At 37.9% G+C, this 16,853-nt stretch overlaps 1 protein-coding gene and 2 non-coding genes across 3 annotated transcripts; 2 read left to right on the top strand and 1 right to left on the bottom strand.

Moving 5' to 3' along the window:
* Window positions 1-924: 924 nt before the first annotated feature.
* LOC104924176 (transmembrane protein 255B) lies at window positions 925-16,723 on the bottom strand. The gene is made up of 9 exons (XM_019259426.2): window positions 16,640-16,723; window positions 15,188-15,327; window positions 14,623-14,685; window positions 11,935-12,024; window positions 9,966-10,046; window positions 9,753-9,838; window positions 9,507-9,666; window positions 3,826-3,930; window positions 925-1,770 (listed from the first exon to the last, which is right to left on the bottom strand). The coding sequence occupies exons 1-9, from the start codon at window positions 16,701-16,703 to the stop codon at window positions 1,690-1,692; spliced, it is 870 nt and encodes a 289-aa protein (XP_019114971.2). The 5' UTR covers window positions 16,704-16,723; the 3' UTR covers window positions 925-1,689.
* On the top strand, window positions 6,586-6,659 carry trnat-agu (transfer RNA threonine (anticodon AGU)). Its single transcript has one exon. It is a non-coding gene; the product is annotated as a tRNA-Thr (tRNA).
* On the top strand, window positions 6,907-6,980 carry trnat-agu (transfer RNA threonine (anticodon AGU)). The gene has a single exon. It is a non-coding gene; the product is annotated as a tRNA-Thr (tRNA).
* Window positions 16,724-16,853: the final 130 nt, after the last annotated feature.

Raw genomic sequence — 16,853 nt, 5'->3', positions numbered from 1 at the left:
GTGTTATTGTGATTATGTTAACTATACCTACTAAACATCAGCATGTGGACGTTGTTATTGTCTGTATGTTAGCAGAAGTACAGTCTCAAAGGACCGGTAGCATGACTGAGTTTTTTTTTTTTTTTTTGCTTTATTGATAGACACAGCTGAAAATCTGACAGGAAATGTGGGGAGAGAGATGGGGAATGACATGCAGGAAAGAGTCACACAGGTCGGGATTCGAGCCTGGGTCTCCGTGGTGAGTTTTCACATATGGGGTGGCTGCTCTACCAACTGAGCTAAACACTGCCCCGTGACTGAGTTCTTGATGACACAGCCAAATTAAACATATGATCATGTCCATAATTTAAAGACAGAATGTTTCACCTGTTTTCTTTTTTAAATTATTTTTAAAATACTCTTTATTGTTGACTCTTGACAAATAGGGCATGCATTTATAAAGTTATTTATGTTATTTGGATCTTTACATGTTTCTTAATGTATCACATGACTCAACATTATGAGAATCCTAAATCTCTCACCATCTTTGAGAGGATGTCAAGACCTCAGCGTCACACAGAGGCAAAACACACTGTAATTCCCACAGAGCTGGCGTGCTGTCAGTCTTTGTTTTCCCAGACCTACCTCACACTCCTCGGCTCAGCCATGAACTGTTTCGTACCTCGTGCCCTCTCTCTGAACATGAAGTGAACTGTGCTGCGCGTGTTAAACCAGGACTGCTTCTATAAGTGATTTTAAGTTTAATTAAATTTAAGATCCGCATACACGACTGAAAGAATCCAGACCAAAGTGTTCTGATTAATCCATTTATTTAACAATTTTTTGTTTAGTGGTTAATCCCTTGTAAGGTATAAAAAAATATTTGACAGTTAGTAAAATAAACATTACATTTAAGTATGTAGAGCACATGTTTAAATGGCCTCATAGGACATAAATCAAACACACACACGTGACCAGGGAAATCACACACAATGCTAATATTTGTACAAAGACTTGTGTGGGTCAGACTAAGTTTGGCTGTGTGAGGGAATGCTTGATTTGTGCGTTCACATGGTTTGTCAACTTGAAGGGTCTCTTCACATGTGTCTTTAAGTGAAGAGTCTTTGGGAGAGATAATGGAGACCTTGTGGATTTTCCAGACTCTCCTGATAAAAAAAGTTGAAACTATTTGACTGTGTCCATGCATACGAGCTGCACAAGGACTCCAGTTGAAATTTTAACTCTTGGTGTGAGTGATGTTTGTCAAAGTTTAGGTTTAATGATCCTGCTCCGGGGAAATTCACACGTCACAGCAGCTCACATGTACACATGGTGGATGAGAAATTACTCATGAATAAGAAATATGTAGAAAAAGTCATGTTGGTGTTAAAGTGTAAGAGTTCTTCTGTTGCTGAAGGAGCTGCTTTTGTCCTCTTATACACGTGCAGTTGACACATTTATATTAAAAACATTTAATTTACAAACATTTAACTTAAGCTTGACATTTCTGAGAAAAATACAGTGAAGTAAAATTGTTATTTCTGCATATTTTTATAGAATATAAGCGTGAGTACATCCTGTACATCCTCCCTTCCTCACAACAACAATAACAGCAATATTAATAATGGTACCAGTTTATCTGTTTGACATTTTCTGTTCTGTCTGCTGTTCTGGCGTGGAGGCCGTTGACCCTGTAAGGCAGCAGGCTTGTTAACGGGGCAACGGGAGGTGGGTGGGAGTCAACGATGAGGCAACTGTCCCTTCTGCTGGAGAGCAATACATGGAGGCTCCCTGCATGAACAGGTCAAAGGAAAGAGGTCAAAAGGAATAGAAAGAAACAAAGAAATGTTATAATTCATAACAAATGTGGGAACTCAACAACAATTTCCGATATTTATGTTGGAGTACTCGTGTTGCCAATATATAAAGATAAACAGATGCATGGTAATATTTATTTAGTATAATTTACATTTGATTAGCTGTTTTGCATGAAGAACAAACATTCACACTCTTTGATTAATTTCTATTGATGGAAATTCCCTTTTGGGGGAAAAATACATTCCTGTAACAATTGTTCTACACAGATCAACCAGACTAGACCAGTTGATCAAATGTGGGCCGTGAAGTGTTGACCGCAACAGTCCTCACTGTCACTCTTTAAAAACTCTTTTTTTATATATATAAATAAATTTGAAGAAAAATTGTAGAAAATTATTCAAATCTATGTGTAAAATTGCTAAATCAGAGGGTGGCCAGTTCAAGTTGAGTGCAGACCACAGTATGTAGCGTGGACTGGTAGCTAGAGAAGTGCAAGTCCACCTCCCAGTCACTGCAAGGTACCGAACCCCAAACTGCTCCCAGGGTGCCGCTACATAGCTGCTCATCACTCCACCATCATTTTGCATGTCTATGAGCCATTTGTGTGTTTGTGTGTGTGTATGTCGGGCCTATTTGTTTAAAACTTGAAAGAAAAATGATCAAATCAATAAAGTAATTCTTCTTCTTTTTCAAAAGGGTCACTGCAATTCTTTCAGGGTTCTTTTAGAGTTTAGAGGTTCATACCCTCCGGTCATAAAGATTAGAAGACACTGGGGAGTCTTAGTTTTTTTCCGATATGCTTGTGGTTTAACTGGTTCTGGTTGGTTTTGTAGATAAGATAGCAATGAAGAGTCCCTTTTCAAAGGCTTGTTCGGTTCTAAAGGGTACATTTAGACCAGGGGCATGCTGAGTGTGGAGTCTGTTTCTTGCTACCAAAGCTGAATGAATACATTCATATGAGTTTGACACTGAACGCAGTTTCAACTTCAGAAAAGAAACATGTTGTTTGAATCAATTAAGAATTCAGTCAGTGATTATTGCAACCTGATTTCATGCTGCACATGGTGTGAGAAGTTGTTTCTATCTTTTTTCAGCTATTAAGGTCAACGCTAACCTCTGTGACAAACACATTGTGTTTCCTGTTGCTGCTTCATGATAAACTCCACCCGTGTTTTGCTAGTTGAATGCAAAATAACGGGTGAAACAGGGTCACGCTTTTGAAGACTAGAAGGAGGAGGAAATGTTGCAATACCGTTAGCAGTAACTTAAAACAGCTCTGAGTAAACAGTGAGGCTGATATCAGTGAAATAAAATGACATACAGTAACACTGGATAACGTGCTGCATGAATCAAATTCAGTTTGATTTTAGCAGAGGATGACAGACCACACCACGATTATAAAAAACCTCTTCTGGATGACTACTGCTGTCCATAAACAGAATGAGGATTGGATTTCGAGACAATATTAATGCAAACATTAAAGTTTTTAACCGTTCATTGTCATCAGCACGTGGTCTTCTTTTGCTCCTCTTTAAAGGTCCAGGCAAACATGATGTGATTTGCATTTGGACACAGATGAATTGGTAAATTGAATTCTGGGAATCAGACAATTTTGCAGAGCTCATGATGTTTCATTTGCTCTGGCATTTGCGAATTAGTCTGGCGTCTAGGTTAGGAAACACTGAGACATTAATGAGAGAACTGAGTATTTACCAGCTGCCTGTGTTTACCTGCCTTTAAATTTAAAATGGCTAAAAGCCTGTTTTATGTTTGCTGGCATTAAAATACCTGAAACCAAGTGCTAAATTCAGAGAAAAGAGATTCTGGTAGCCGTGGTGCTTTAACTAGATTTATGTGGCTTTTTTATTTAACCACACAGTCATAAACCAAATAATTGGATGAATTAAACCTTTGATTAAACCAAAAACAGCACGTACATGTGCCTAAAATACAGCCTGTGTGTGTGTGTGTGTGTGTGTGTGTGTGTGTGTGTGTGTGTGTGTGTGTGTGTGTTGACCGCATACTGACTGGGTGGAGATGGTGAATTGTGTGTGTGTTGGCGTCCATCAGCAGAGGAGCTGTAGGGGAAGATGCTGTGCTCACAGAGGGCTCGATCACAGGGCTGCTACTCCTCTGACAACACAACACAAAGAGAAACACACACACACGCACACACACACATTTTCATTACAGTGTGCTCTGATGCATGGCCAAAACTATCACAATCACATAACAAATGAATGACATAGATGTTTAAGATGGATACATTTAGTTTGGAAAATCAACAACACATTCAGTTCAGTCATTTTTTTGTTCACAACAAATAGTTTTTAGGGGTGGATTTGGCAGAAAAAACACTCCTCAAGAATCCAGGATTCTGCTGGAGGAAATAATCAAAATTTAAAGGTCCAGTGTGTAACATTTAAGGGTATATATTGACAGAAATGGAATATCATGTTCCATACTTTGTTTTTTTATTAGTTTAAAATCACCTGAAAATAAGAATTATTATGTTTATGTTAGTTTAGAATGAGCCTTTTATATCTACAGACTGAGCGGGTCCTCTTCTGTGGAGTCCGCGACAAACTAAACACTGGCTCTGCGTAGGACCTTTCACATTTTACAGCTTTCATGCTTGAACTGAGAGGGAGTGGTGAGGGGTTTTCAGTTAGTTGCAATCTGAATCTTCACCACTAGATGCCACTAAATTCTACACACTGGACCTTTAATACACACACATTAGGTAAGTTTATCGAAAGGAGTGACGGTAGCCAATGCAACTACTTATTTTGATTTAAATGTTGCTAAAATCTTATTGGTGGATAACCAAACATCATCTTTTGCCAAGTGAGTACCACCCACTTCAAACCAGTGAAAAGAACAAGACACAAATACATGTGAAATAACCAAGTGACAACCTTTGTTGCTGTGAAGTGAAGCCAATGCAGAAGGATCAAAAACTGCAATTCCTCAAACGACCACTTGAGGCTGGCTACAGAACATGTCAGTCTCTATAAGCCCCTATGTTTAAATGCCCAACTTCACAGCAGAAACAAACATGTTTACAGCCTGGTACAAAAAACTGTTTTGGTCTCTATAGCTACTTTCCCTGTTCATGACAACTGTCTGAATGTCTGAGTCTGAATCTCACCTGTTCAGATTATATTAAGGCTTCAAGTTATACACAATTAACAGCATGGCTGCTTTGATTGACAGGTAGGTTCCATTACAGATGACTTGTTTGAGTTCCCTGGCCTCAGGTCCGCGAATGATCAACATCTTTCCCAATTTTTAGATTAGTAGAAGAGGCAGTACAGCCAACATGGCAATGAGCCACAGATTTTGAGCTTCAAAACAGCTCCTCGAAAACCTGCGGGTGACATCACGCATACACCGCCCATTCTTTATACTGTCAGTGAAAATAACCAAAACTCTTTGGGTGGTCTGTCTGCAGCACGCTTAAAGTTAAATCCAAAACTGTTGGAGGCTGCAAATCTATAAATTCTACGAATTGTTATTTTCATTGTCTTTTATGAAATTTACTGCAGCCAGATATGAACCAGAAACATAAAAAACATCTGCCAAACAATGAATGTAAATATATTTACATGACAGTTAATCATCTCATAGGTATGTAGCAAATAATTTGCCACTCCTAGATGTGGAAACTTCTGCGATGGAGGGGAATCTGGACACATGCCTACAGTGAAAACATTTTAAAGATGACTGAGAGAAATCTGACATTTTATGGAGTCTAATCTCTACATCGTGGCAGATTTACAGACTAATTTACAGAAAGGAGACTTTTTGTGTAATATGATTTAAAAAAATGTTGTTTTTGGCAACATGTAGTGAAGGTTGAGAAGAGGCTGTTTGGTCTGTTGGCAGTCCTGCAGTGAAGGTTTACTCAGGTCAGATCAGCTCTATCTCTAGCAGCATGAAGCTCAGTGAGCTCTCCACAGACTGAATTTGGTTTAGTTTAATGAGAAATCACTACTTAAGGATAATTTTAAATCTGGAAGATGCTCTCAATTTCTTTTCCAAAGTAAACTACAGACAAAATTACACATTATGTTTCAGAGTTGAAAAACTATGGCTCAACATACACATATGGTGCAGACAATAAAGACATTTTCTAGCTTCTGGGTTTACTTCCTGGTACCTTCCTACTTAGCCCATTTTATGCAAATCTAAAACAAATTTAAAATAGACTCAAAATAAAGCCTGTGTGTGTGTGTGTGTGTTTTCTTTTTTGTAAATAAGTTGAAGAAAAGATTGTAAGTCAGATTAACTTAGTCCTGTGTTTTTTTCAATTTGCAGACTTCAGGACGAGAATATTTAGACTATTTTCAAAGATTTTGGAGATGAAGACAGAGCCCGACCCATCACTAATCAGCTGGGGAATATCTGAAAACAGGAAGGAGGAGACTGCAGGTCATACGAGGTAGCAGCTCTTATCTTATAGACCTTTAAGACTGATTGCTCAAATTCTCTCTATGTTGGAAGAAGAGATAAGGGACTATCTCTGGCCAACTGAGCTGACAGAAGTTCTGCATTTAGAGATAATTCGATTACTCTGGGAATTTGAGAAGATTTGGCACCCCATCGTCTCCTGGTCTGTTGCTCACTCTGTCCTCGGTGACATGAAGACTGTATTTATTTACTATATAAGTAGTACACTCCGCATATATTGTATATATAATTGACTTCTTTGATGCATATTTGTCTGCTCTAAAGAAAAGGAAATTCTTTCTGAAAACATCCTGACCCTTCCAGAGGTAATAATAGGGCGCTGTGGCTTAGTTGGTTAAAGCGCCTGTCTAGTAAACAGGAGATCCTGGGTTCAAATCCCAGCAGTGCCTTTTCTACAGGTCAGACCAGCTGCACTTCTAAAGATCATGGATCAGGTGGAGGTCAGTATGAAGGTGTTATTTCAAGGTATGATAGAGTGTGTGTGATCAAGTTCATCAGTTGCCATTAATTGCTATAACTTGTGTTACAGTAGTTGAACTATTTACCCTTTCGCATACTTGTCATTTTTAAGTTAAATAAAACATACCCTAACATCATCCACAGCAATTCCAGGTGTACAACTCCAGTGTGTTGTGTGGCGCTGTGGCTTAGTTGGTTAAAGCGCCTGTCTAGTAAACAGGAGATCCTGGGTTCAAATCCCAGCAGTGCCTTCACTGCAAGTGTAGCTCTCTCACAACACTTCATTAAGTCATAAATCATGCCACTACCTCTGTTAATATAGGGGGGAAAAGGATGCATGGTTGCCATGTGTCTAATTGTCAAAGATGTTGAAGAAACATCTACCTCAAAGTCACATAATTGCTTGACAACATCTCACATCAAGAGGAGTGCAGACCGGACTTTCATAGCCTCTATTTTGTGCTGTCCTGTAATGAACTCTATAATCTGCTGTGAAACTGAAACAACATATGATACCCACATAAAGCATGTTGCAACATATATAATTACGAAGAATATATCACATGGTTTTTGAGTCTTTAAGGAGAGTTTGGTGGGAACAGTTGATTTAGTATCTCTGATGGATTTACCCAGCAGGAGGAGAAGTGATGGAATGCCTTTGATAAACTTTTCTGATGGGCTGCGGCTTAGCATACAGAGACAGTCCTGGGTAACCCTGCTGATGCATACTATGAGTCCATGCTTTGTCTGCATGGAGGTGGAGGAGAAGGACAGTGTTTTGGCTGCAGCAGCAGAGAAAATCTGACCTTGTGCACTTACAGCTACATGAACTGATCTCAGTGAGCATTTCTCATTCTGCAGGAGAGGGTGACGATCATGTTCATGAGCAAATGTTTGCAGAAATAATACAAAAGAGGAACATTGCATGGTGAACTCTTGTTGTGTCCTTACAGTTTCATGTTGATCTTAAACATAACTGTGGATTGTTTTTTGACATTTATGACCTTGTGTTTTTCGACCCTGATATACCAAAGCGTTGTTTCAACATCATTCAGACAGATGTGGATTTGAATAGATATGTGAACCGACAGCCAGTGTAGTGTTTCTGATTTGGCGGTGACTGTTTTCCAGTCATCTGACCACAGCGTTTGAGACTTCCATGCTCCAATTAGGCAAGATAAATAGTCTTTGCCTCAAACGCAGCATGTGGGCTCAAGATCATCTGGCTAAGCAAGGAGCACCACATCTCTGTAAAAAGGATATTTTATATTCAGTTTGCCTCTGTTTAAATTGTCTCCATCCAATATCTGAGATGTCCTTGAATAACACTTAGTCAGGAAGTAAATACACATTAAAATAGTCTGGAGCCTTCTACTAACAAATATTTGATTTATATGTCGATTAAATCACTGACGACGCTCCGATATGAAGCCAAAATAAGGTTTGGTAGTTCGTTCTTAGATTTTATGGATGAATAAAGTTGAGTTCATTTAAGACCTCTGTTGTAAATCTGATAATTTAAAGTGATAGCTCAGACAGGAAGTTATTTGGCTTTAAAAGCTGTAAAGGTTTCTCGGAAATCGTTGTAATGAAGTCCAGAGGCCAGATGTATAAAAATATGTGCACACAGGAAACATTCATACATCTCTTTCCACACATTTATAAAAGAGGAATCTGCACACCTCACACGTGCTCCAGACCATGCAGATAAATGTTTGTTTTTTTCTTTTTAAGAGATGAGGTGAAATTTAAGGGTGACATGAAAAATAAGAGACGTGGTGGAATTTAAACCTGGGTGTATGCACGTTTCCACAATAGCACCAGCATCATAAATCTGTCTTATTTCTGAATTTTATGGTCTCAGCCTCTCCTTAACCCACTGCTTGTGTTTGTATGTGTCTTGTCTTTTCTATTGTCAGTTGAAGACATTGGGATTATGCCAATTCACAGGTCTGGAGACTTTGTTTACATTGTACCCCGAGCCAAATAAAATCTGCACCTAATGAGTCCCACATAGTAGACAACACATGGGCAACATTTCCTGGACATCCCAGCAATTTCTCATTGCTTTTCTCTTCCGTTTATGTAGAGCTTGTGCAAGCTCAACAATGGTTCCAGGTCAGGAAGGTTAAGGCTTTAAGCTGTGGTTGGATGCTATCAAATTTCACTGGCAGGCTCCTTGTGGTACAGTGGATTAGATATGATTGGCTTAATAAAAACTGAAAAACCTGTCGTGATCTCATCCCGCCTCCTTTCTCTTCATTCGGACTAAACACTGTTTTGCTGTATAACTGACATGAAAGTACCATATGAATGCCATATAAATAAAGGTTTTGCCATGTTTTGCATAACATAAAATACTTGGATAAAGGTTAATAAATAAATAAAGGTTTTAAAACATGACTGTGTTTTACTGAATACAACGAAACACATGTTTAATATTTCATGGCATATTTTATGGTATTTTATTGTTGTGGTTTAAATGTAATATGTACATTTTTAACAGTGTAAAGCTGCATTGAGACTGACTGCAAAGAGAAAATTAAAGATCGCTTGAATGCATACATATTCAGTGGAAGTCAAAGATGTGAAACAGATTCATTTCATTCATTCATTACATGAATTTAGGCAATGATGCTTCTGCTCAAGCTTGTAAATGTATCAAAATGTATCAAATGTAGCAAAGCGGAGACTGTGGTGGCCTTAAAGCTCCTTCAGCAGCACTACCACCTATATAGATACAGTTTGTCTCAGAGTCCCGTGTATGTGTGTCTTACCAAGTCCTTGATGCTGCCCAGCACCGCTGTGGTAAGGATGCCTGTGAAGAAGGCCACGAGGTTTAGGCCGGTGAGTGCCCAAATTAATATGTACAAGGTGAAAACCTCTGCACAGCTTTGTACTCCAACAAACTCGTAGTAGTTGTTGAGGTAGTCTCCACTGCAGAAGTAAACAACAGCTCCGTTTATTGCCAATAACTAATTCATTAATGACAAGATATTTTGGCAGATGTGAATTTGTCTCACTTGGCGCAGTTGTACAGGTCGCAGCAGTAACAGGTCCCACTTCGTATGGTCATGTTACAAGACTCCTTTGGATTCCAACAAGACACCTGAAAAAGAAAATGCAAGTTAAAAACACAAAGACTTATTTTTCTGGTTTATAGCTGATATAAGTTTTAATCAAGCTGCTTTAATCGTAATTCAGATTGTGATAACTTGTTTATAATTTTTACTCACGACAGTGTAAAAGCTCTCATAGATGTAGCTGCTGCCGCTGCTGTAATACTGACATCGCCCTGCTTTCAGCGGACGCATGTCCTGATGAAAGTTAATAAATGAAGAAATATCATCCACAGAGTTTCATTTCAATAAAACAGATACACCTTTATCAGGAATAAAAACAAGAAGTGAAGATAACATAATGCAAAACACATTTAGTACATAATATAATACAGACAGGCATGTGTACAGAGTGACTAAATACAGATGAAGTCAGTTAACTGTGTTGAGTTTGGAGGCTGTTCAATGTCAAATCACTCACAAAATATTGTTTATGGCACTTTTGAATTGGTGAAATTAGGTTCACTTCTCTCTCCCTTTTTTTGTTTTTCAAACATTTTACATTTTGAAATATTTTATGAAATACAACAACATCAGACTTTGTCAGGAATTAAGTCCTGGACTTAACGTCCATCATTGTCCTTGGTACGATGTGTGTGGTTAGATTCAGCACTGATGTTGACATCTCACACATTTTATGGTAAAATAAAACAACACAGGTGGAGTTATGTTGATTAATAATTGTGCTAATGTCTGGTTGATAATGTTATTGTCTCTATTACTTCATTGTGTAATGGGACCCGCTGAGGAAAGGAAGGAAGGAATATGAAACACAATATAATATATGGTATATAAAGGAACTCAGACATGACTCAGACAAAAATGCATATGTGATTCTTATCTGGTTTGACAAAGATTGGCTTTTTGCATAACAATCATAACAAAGGCGAGTTTGAGGATGGGAGTAACAGAGATAAATAGGAGAACTTAAAGGGAGGTCTACACTCATAACTCATAACATAAACAGCAGGACACAACCTTCCTATAATTAAAGCAACATTTCAACATTTCTTAAAATAACAGCTTCAAAATATCTATAATAATATAATATAATCCAGTGAATGGTGTCTCTGTCATTCATAACTATGTGCTCTGGGTACGATCACCCGTAAAAAATATGTAATACTTTGCAGCATTAAGTCACATACAACCAACTATTTCACGGGGGCGACAGAGCAAGTGAAGAAGAGAAAAGGAGAGATCGGTCAAGCAAGAAGCTGCCAGACAAGAGTAAATAGACTAGTAGAGTAGACTTTTAGTTATTGGTGAGAGCTTTCTGAAATAAAAGGCTGAAAGACAGACGGCGAGCTGTTTGTTTATTTCTTTAATCTGTAATGAAAAAAGTGTACAAAAAATACAAATTCTGAGTATACAGGAGATTATGCGCTGAATTTATTTATTTCTTGGCCAAGCAAAGAGACTTTCTGGAGTCTCCACTGGTTGCTTGACAACCTCAAGGCAAAGCTGCTGAAATATTTCTTAAAGCTCTTTAAGAAGTTGTAATTGTATTAAATAATTACAAAAATACTCACTCAATTTCATCACTGATCACTGATAGTGACTGTCAGGGTGTTACATCCACCTACTGTATGAATCTGATGTGAGTTGGATGAGAAGAGGTAAGGAGTCTTCCACAATTCAGATCTAAATTAGATTAATCTGTCTTTATTTCAAAGGTCAAAACAGGAATGTAGCTTTGCTTTCTTAACCTCTTGGATGTTCTTTTAGGGAGGCAGCGCTATATTAAATCAACATCAATACATTTGGTGTCCACATCTGAACTCTTCAGAGATCTCGACATACTTTTTTTTTTGGTAATTTACTTGGTCAAAACACATAAAATATAGCTGCCAAATGTTATCAAGCTTGAGCAATAATTTGTGGAAGTCTTATCATGGATGAACATGTCAATATCACTAAGGGAGAGATGTTGGCGCACACCGCAGGCCAAAAAGCTTTCCAGGTGGATCAATGTCAACCAACCATGGTGGTTTGCCTAACGGGCCCATTATTACTGTTTTGATTCATCATCCAGTACAATTATGTCTAGTGTTACAGAATACACATGCAAGTGCAGGTAACTCACCATGTTTAAGACAATACAGACGCCATCAATCACCACGCAGAAAAAAGAGGTGATGATCCCAAAGCTGAGGAACACAATCGCAGCTGTCAGCTGAGAACAGACAAAAATGTAAATGAGTATTTTTACATAAAATCTTAAAATTAACATTTTACATTTATGTCTGTGAAGACTCATATGATATATTTAGTACGAAATCGAAAATTATGGAATTATGGAATATGAAAATTGAATTTGAAAATTGAAATTTTAAATATATTATATCCAGTAAGAAACACAGAGGTAACAAAACCAATGAGCTTTTGTTTAGCTACAATGTTTCACGTATGGATGTTAGCTACAAAATCTTCCCATCTCTCCTGCACATGCTTTTGTTTACTTAAAATTTCATATTGACATTTAACTGGATGTGGGTTCTAGGCGTTATGAGTCTAATACCATGAAGGACTGGATGGCCAACGATTTTTTGCAGTTAAACACTGAGGTCCTCATCACTGCATAAGATTCAATAACTCCAAAGGTCGCTTAGTGGTTTGGATCTCTCCAGCTGTAAAATCCTCTCTTAGAAAATCTTATTTTTAATCAAGCTTTGTACTTCGAACAACACATAAAATCACTCAAACATTCTTGTTTCTTTCCCCTGAGAAACATTGCTAGACTTGCTGTTATATCACATCACCTCCTAAGTAAGGCGTCTCTGGATGCTGCAGAGTGTTGAGGTTGAGAAGAACAACACACATCACTCCCACATCATCTTTTTAGGGTTGAACGGGTTTAGGATTCATTTTAATTGTCACATATAGAGCCCTTCACGGTCAGGCACCATATTGGAGAGTACATCTCCAATATGCTGCACCTTTACATCACAAGTGGGTCACTTAGATCTTCTAACCCACAGGGCTTACTGGTTGTCCCATGTATACACAGATGACAACTAAAGGTGATCATGACTGAAGTGATGTCTGTTGTAGCCTGTAGCTGTCTGCATGTTCTGTTATTGCTCATGTTTTATTGTTTTTTATTTGTGAAGCACTTTGTGGCCTTGCTCTGTGAAACATGCTATACTAAATAAACGTCTTCTTATTCTTATTGTTGTTGTTATGTCAGTACATACTGTATAGGAGTAAATGTGTCCCTATGTATGTACAGTATGTGAATGTCATTGTCTACATATCATTTCTTTGATAATGAAAATGTCAACATTTAGTTTAGTTTAGTTAGAAATGATAACAAATAATGTAAAATGCAGGGAGAGACAGAAAACCTAGACGGACTTATTTAAAGCCTCCACCTATAGTTCAAATTTCAGTCACAGAGTTTGTATGTTGTAGTGATTCTTTTTCTGCTATCTATCTGTGCTGAAGGAACAGTCAGACACATGGCAGCTACTGTAAGCTGGACTGAAAGAATTTGTCATAATGCCTCGTATCAGTCTCAGAACAGGAATATAATACAGTAATTTGTTTAAGCAGTGACTCTTCAGAATCATAATATTAGATGAAATGAGATCATCGTGTTAGCCACTGATTTGTTTTGACAGCATGCTTGACAGCTGAAGGGGGACAGGAATGCGGAGAGAGGGAAACAGGGAATGACATGCGGGAACGAGCGACAGGTCAGATTTGAACCCTGGGCTTCTGCTACAAGGACTGAGCCTTCCCACATGGGGCGGCCAACTGAACTAAACGCCTTCCCCAAACTATCTGTTTTAGATCTCTTCCACTCTACTCATTGCTACCTGAGCTTTCATGATTTCATGATCCTCAATTGTATTTGAATATTTCCTGTGTAAAGGCAGAAATATTGGGCTAATCAGAATCAGAATCAGAAGTACTTTATTAATCCCTGCAGGGAAATTGTTTTTGTTACCGCAGCTCCCAAACAGTAAGTGAGATAATAAGAAAACAATAGCAAGAAAACAAAACTTTAACAATATACACCTATACAATATCCTATTTTAACACTATGTACACACTATAGACACATGTATAAATAACAGTTAAATAGAACCAGTAATGTAATGGTGGTGATCATGGAGGTCACAACAGTTCATTGTTGTCTGTGGTCTATGAATAGCCATAGCATATCAATCTGATTAAATGCTGCTGATCTGGTGCTCATAAGAGCTTTATTGATTTAAAGGTCCAGTGTTTAGGGGGCTCTATTTACAGAAAATGATTTCAGTTCAGGTGATCATTTTACACCCTGGATGTATAAAAAGACCTGGATATGTTCTCGCCACTGAGCTTCAAATTTGGCCACTTGCAGTATTGTAGAGAAACATTTTCCTTAGTGTCAAAAAAGCAAAACTCTCTGTGACTGAAAATAAAGTCAACTATGACTCATAATGAAGTTTTATGCAGTAGTGTAAAAGCACCTTGAGATGCTTAGTCATGGTTGTTAAGCTGTTATTTCTATTGTCTTTTTACTGCCAACCAGGATTAAAGAATCCAGATATTTTAAAAGCTTAGGCTGAGACAAGAGACAAAATTTGATCCTGGCCACGAGCTGTCTCACAGCACAGTTATCTCTGTTTCTCTCTCTCTGGGCCAAAATATACTCCCTCTTGGCGGGTCGGGGCTGGGTGTGCACAGGAAAAACATGAGAAAAAATGATGACAGGATAAACATGTGTGTGTGTCTGTGATGTCTGTGTGAGATGAAAAGATACAAGGAGAGCAGGAGAATGTACCAGCTGTTTGCGGTTTTCTTCCAGGCGGAGTCCCAGAAGCCCCAGGAACGATCCAAGGGTCAGCTGCAGAGAACATAATATAATGAACACAATGCAAAGTAAAGATATGGTGAGACTTATTGTTATTATTTGGATTTATTCTAAGGAAATAAAAAGTTTAAAGTTAGCTTAAAGGTGGTCAAAAAATATAGAATTAATCCGTAACTACCCAGATCTCACTGCATATATATCCACTGGGTGGTTGTGATTTAGGAAAGATTTGACGATACTTGCAGAAGACACTATGTTTTTCTAGTTTCATGACAAAACTTGAATATCAGTCAAGCAGCTCTCTAATCATTGCAGAAAGTGTTCATGTGGATGTCTGACTGAAGCACAGAGATGTTTCACAGCCTGCCTAAAATTATGTCCATCTCAAGACCACGATGAGCAAACCATTAAACCATCAAACTTTTGGCCTTCACTGTGAACCTAAAGAGCTGCAGCTTCATAATGGATATCACAAAGGGGAGAATGTTAGTGGCAGAAGAAAAGTTTAAAATCAACATTTCGGAGTATGACTTACAATCACTCCAGAAGTGTAGCCAGACACGTTCAGGCTCTCTGTTTGGGTTGTTGTGTAGACTCCCAGCACCACCAGCAGCAGAGACAGACTGAGCATGCCCAGTATCAGCCACAGAGCTCTCCTGGCCCTCACCATCATCTCTGCAGAGGAGAGAGTCACGTTATATGTTACGCAGTGTAAGTAAAACACATGAAACTAATTTGCTCTAATTGGAAAACCAATGATGTGCCCTTCAAGAAGGCAACTGCTGGCAAACATATATCAAAATCTAAATACACAGTGTTGCCCATAAAGTTGGAATAATTGTGTTTTCAGACACATTCCTCTTTTTATTTGTATTTATACACATCAGGTTAATTGTGGTTTGATTTTCACATTTTGGAAGATCGACCAATAAAATTCTGAGAAGATACACCTTATCTACCAGGAATAAATCACATTGTCACAATCATTTCATGCAAGCAGACAAGCATGCACCACGTTATTTAATAAATGTAGTCATCAATCTACCAGAGTTATTTCAGAAAGACCATGCAGTGAACATGAAAACTAAATATCAGGGTCTTTTATTATTCAGTACATTACCTATGTTGCATTGGGGTTTTATTATGTTTTTAAAATGTATGTCTAAGATTTAATAAAACAGAAAATCCCAAAAACATCAACACATTTGCTATAAAATAATAAAAAGTTAAGAAAAATCCAAAATCTATCTTTATCTCTGTTGTTGCTCACTAAAGGTCATAATTACAGGTGTAAACAATGCACCCCTAAAATGCACTAAAACTGGTGGTGATCCTGATTTAAAAGGAGAAGACAACAACACATGTGAAGGAATAGTGTACAAATATTCTAGTGCTACTGCCAAAAATAAAATGTATATTACCATCACTATTTACTTAATATTGAGTATCAGATATACATTAGTCCTAAGGGTTGGCTCTTCTAACACACACGTACAGTTCTCTGAATATTTCATTTCTAAAGAAACAAATTGAAATAAAAACAGAGCAGTAAACCTTCTCTAAGCCAACCATGAACATGACCATTAGGCTATAACATCATGGCTACATGTTTTATTTTGAAAAAAAGAAGCACTCTGGGACATACATTGACAGACATACGTGAAAAAATTACACAGTTAATGATGACATCTCTGAGCTTTTGCAGTGAGCTGAAAGCATATGTTTCACATCATAAATACACACTGAAATGAAGGAAACTGAGTGAGATCTAATACTAAAATAAAATATATGTCCCTGATCTTTTTTGTTGCTGTTTAGATATTTCACTGGCAACAACATACATGTGTAATAAGTTATGGACCAGCCTGAAATCAATTATCTTCAGTAAGTTCAACAGGCTAAGAGTAATTAAGATAAAATATATATTTAATGCAACCTGTCACTATCCAATGTACCTGACCACATCCACCAACTCTCCGTCCTTTACCTGTTGCTCTGCTCTTTGGCACAGGTTTGTCCTTTCCTGTCGCTCCCTGGATCCTTGCAGTCATGATAGATCAGATCCTGTCTTTTTAAATATAAAAGTTCCCTCTGACAGTTTCCAATTCTGCAACCAGTTCAGCTTCACAAATCTTCTCTCAATGACTCCTGAGGACCACAGGCCACATCTGCTGCGTGGATACTTCACTGTAGCTCTGTGT

This window comes from Larimichthys crocea, chromosome VII (genome assembly GCF_000972845.2).
Source record: "Larimichthys crocea isolate SSNF chromosome VII, L_crocea_2.0, whole genome shotgun sequence".
Lineage (NCBI taxonomy): Eukaryota > Metazoa > Chordata > Actinopteri > Sciaenidae > Larimichthys > Larimichthys crocea.
This window is presented reverse-complemented; position numbering and strand designations above follow the sequence as displayed.

What these genes read in the sequence shown, in the direction of transcription:
- LOC104924176 (XM_019259426.2), bottom strand. Translation starts at nt 16,703, where the DNA reads ATGACTGCAAGGATCCAGGGAGCGACAGGAAAGGACAAACCTGTGCCA. An exon ending in GCTACACTTCTGGAGTGATT is followed by an intron (nt 14,686 to 15,187) that starts GTAAGTCATACT and finishes TGTTCTCTGCAG; the next exon opens with CTGACCCTTGGATCGTTCCT. An exon ending in GACCTGTACAACTGCGCCAA is followed by an intron (nt 9,667 to 9,752) that starts GTGAGACAAATT and finishes TTACTTCTGCAG; the next exon opens with TGGAGACTACCTCAACAACT.